The sequence below is a fragment of the Triticum aestivum genome, chromosome 2B (assembly GCF_018294505.1).
Source record: "Triticum aestivum cultivar Chinese Spring chromosome 2B, IWGSC CS RefSeq v2.1, whole genome shotgun sequence".
Classification (NCBI taxonomy): domain Eukaryota; kingdom Viridiplantae; phylum Streptophyta; class Magnoliopsida; order Poales; family Poaceae; genus Triticum; species Triticum aestivum.
The window spans coordinates 702,756,652-702,759,916 of NC_057798.1; the positions used below are offsets into that span (position 1 = coordinate 702,756,652).

The 3,265-nt window shown below is 42.6% G+C and overlaps 1 protein-coding gene across 1 annotated transcript; it reads right to left on the reverse strand.

Annotated features, from left to right (window-relative positions):
* On the reverse strand, positions 1 to 2,951 carry LOC123042188 (CRIB domain-containing protein RIC10). The gene is made up of 4 exons (XM_044464692.1): positions 2,690 to 2,951; positions 2,473 to 2,588; positions 2,308 to 2,389; positions 1 to 399 (listed from the first exon to the last, which is right to left on the reverse strand). The coding sequence occupies exons 1-4, from the start codon at positions 2,751 to 2,753 to the stop codon at positions 143 to 145; spliced, it is 519 nt and encodes a 172-aa protein (XP_044320627.1). The 5' UTR covers positions 2,754 to 2,951; the 3' UTR covers positions 1 to 142.
* Positions 2,952 to 3,265: the final 314 nt, after the last annotated feature.

Sequence of the window (3,265 nt, forward strand, 5' to 3'; positions counted from 1 at the left end):
TGAATCATAAGAAAAAAAAGAAGCAATGCACGCTTTTAGAACAAACCATTGTATTCAGCTACCTATGAAATCAATACATTTACAATTCTAAGTTTTTTAGAACTGCACAACCACACTTACAACACACTTTGCAGCCTGCCTGTCACCACATCACGCCATTGGTGTCAATGGAATCGGCAACGACGGTTGTTGCTGCCGTCGAGGCTGATGCAGATGAATCATTTGGCATTGACGAATTCACCAGAGAGCCAATCGTTGTTTTCTTCTTTCGCCTTCTCTTTCTCGGTGGCGGGCGTGGAACATCAGGGCACGGAGCTGCTGCCACGTCTTCCCTGGTGATCTCTGAAGCTATCCCGAGAGGCAACATGTCTCGTGGGAGTTGGTGCTGCTGGTCGAAGTCTGCCCAAGAATCACATAGTTGTTTTATATGCTCATCGGTGACAAGAAAATAACTGAAAAATCCAATACATTTTTTCCAATTTCTACAAAATGTTAAGTTTAGACCCATTTTAAAGCATGAACTTTTGACCCTCAAGTGCCAAAACAACTAGATCTCGTCCCTTACTTCACCAAAACCATCTTTGATGATGCGGTGGTTTCATACATGTGGCAGTGGTGACGAATCTAGCATGACAATGGAGGGCAGGCTCAAAACATCAATTTTTTAAATCTAATTAACAAGTGCATTACAATTGTTGCATCTAAAACACCTCAATACAATTGTCAAGTGGTATATTTAGCTAAAATATGATTTTTGGAGGGTAGGCTTAAGCCTATCGAAGCGCCCCTGGTAGAATCGCCACTAGTGGTGACCTAGTTACCACTGAGGGTTGAAAAATCAATCATAAATAATAGGAAAAATGAAATGTAACAAAAGTAAGGAAAAATGTACGCATTTTGATTAATTAACTAAAGATTGTAAGGGTTTTTAAAGTTTTTTTTCTAAATTTTATATTTTGTGTTTTTAGGCTCCACGCATTTTAAGGCATTTTTGTATCCTGATTTTTTATTCTAAAGTTGAAACTATTTTTCCTATTTTTTTAATTTTTGTAGATGATAACAAAATCTACTTTCCTAAAGAAAATCCATATTTTTTCTTCTAAATTTCTAATTTTAATATATATATATATATATTTTCTTCTTTTTATTTAAGTTTTTCAAGTTTTCAAATAAAAAGTAAAATCTTTAATTTAATGCCCCTCCATCGGTCGTTCCTATCTTTCTTATTTTTGTTAAAAAGAATTTGTATTGGCTGAGCTATCATGTGCCACTGCTAGGCATTGTTGAAACCCTTTTGATTGGGCAAAGGACCGAACCTAGATGCGTTTGACATTTTTGTGACCAAGAATTTCTAGTATTAGAGTTAGGGGGTCAAATTTTGATCTCGCTAATAGTTGAGAGACCAAAAAATACACCCTTTCCTAATGTGTACGTCTGATCACTGAAGAAGCTCTGGATGTACCCAACATGTCCTAAACATGCGAAAAACATGTAATGCAGACAATGTATGCCTTTTGTAGGCAGTTGTACATATGTATCCTAGCATGTTGTTGTCGGTAGATTGACCAAACAATTCTACAATTTTATAGTTAGAGCATGATTTGAGTGATCCCTTAATTCTGGAATGTGAAGACAAAGGTAGCGCTTAAGTGGACTATCACACATATGGTCGATGGCCATTTGAAACGAAGCTGGAACCACTAGTTTGTGGAGGAGCGATGAAGGTGACGCTTGCGTGCACCTAGAAGGTGTGAGTGAGGTTTCTGTTGTAAGCCAAGCTGGTGGTTCCCCATGGGTTGTCATGTTCTATGACGGTAGGTGTGGATGGTTGTTGTTATAGTTTTAGCCTGGTTTTCCAGATTAACCCGGAAACTCTTGCCTTCAAGTTTGAAAAAGGGACAAATGTAACGTTGGTTTTATCGGTACTAATAATTTTCAATAAAATGCTGGTTTTTAATTTATCAAGATGTCTGCAAAACATGCTGGTGGACTGGTGGTGGTTGAGTGCTCTCACAAGCATGCGAATTGTTTACCAACATGTGCTCCGGGCGCAGCTTCGGGATACCAGATCAAGATCAAGCCAATAAAATTTGTTCAACGTGGCCTCGTGCCCAGCATAAAAATAGTGCAGGTTGCCATGTTTGCACATGTACACTCAGAGTCTCAGACGATGAATCATAATCTTTTCAAAACAAGGCACAATCACAAGAAGCGGCCAGACCAAATAGAGAATTGTGCCGAGACAGGAGACACGAAACTGCTCTCACTCCATATACGAAAACAGTGGCGTTGCACGTTTGAACATACCTTGAGAAGTCCAGGAGGTCCCCGCTGATGGCGCGAAGTAGCCCAGAGACGAGAAATCAGATGATCCCTCGATGACATTCATCTAGGAAGAAAAAAAAATGGTCAGGCAGGCAGGCAAGCTGATGGAACCAGAATTTGCGTGTACTATCACACTGAAATGTTTACCCAGCTTGGAAAAGCATTCCCCGTGAGCGTCCCCGGCGTGGAGCTGCTCCAGCCGATGTGCGCGACGTGCTTCACGTCCGTCGGCCGGCCGATCACCATCTCCTGCTCCTTGGCCGCTGCAAGAACAAAATCAGATCACGTCTGTCTGTCCCTGTTCTGAATGATCAAATTCAGAAACACACACACTAGCTAGTCCTAGTTAGTTATACGCGCTCACCGAAGATCTGGGAGATGATCTTGAAGCCCTTGAAGAACCCTTTCATCTTGTAGTTGGAGGCCATATCGATGGCACCCTGCTAGGTAGCTGCTGGCTGCTGCCCACGGATCGGACGCCCTTCCCAGGACGAGAACACAGTACGTCAAGGATGAGCTTAGAAGCAAACACCGGGACGAGAAATGGGCGACAGAGATGTACTATCAACCGGATGCCGTGATGGTCTCGTGCGGAATGAGACGTCGGGCGTGTAAATAATGGCGGATTGGTGAAATGTGCCTGAAAGGTTGATGTGCATACCACCTCAGAGAGGAGATTGGGTGGTTGGTCGCCGATGTTGATGCTCCTCCTTAGCCGTAGCTCCTACTGAAAGATGGTGTGGAGTGTACCGGCGATTCCTGTCCCCTCACCCCCCGTCCTTTTCGAGCATTGGTAGAATGTTTGCATTTTGTCATTGAGAAGCTACTAGGACGCGTTTTGTCAGGGTTTGTGAGTGTTGCGACAGGGATGAGATGGACCCGAAGGATTTGTCATGATGCTACTTCCTCCATTCCACAATGTAGTGTGCCCGCGTTTTTC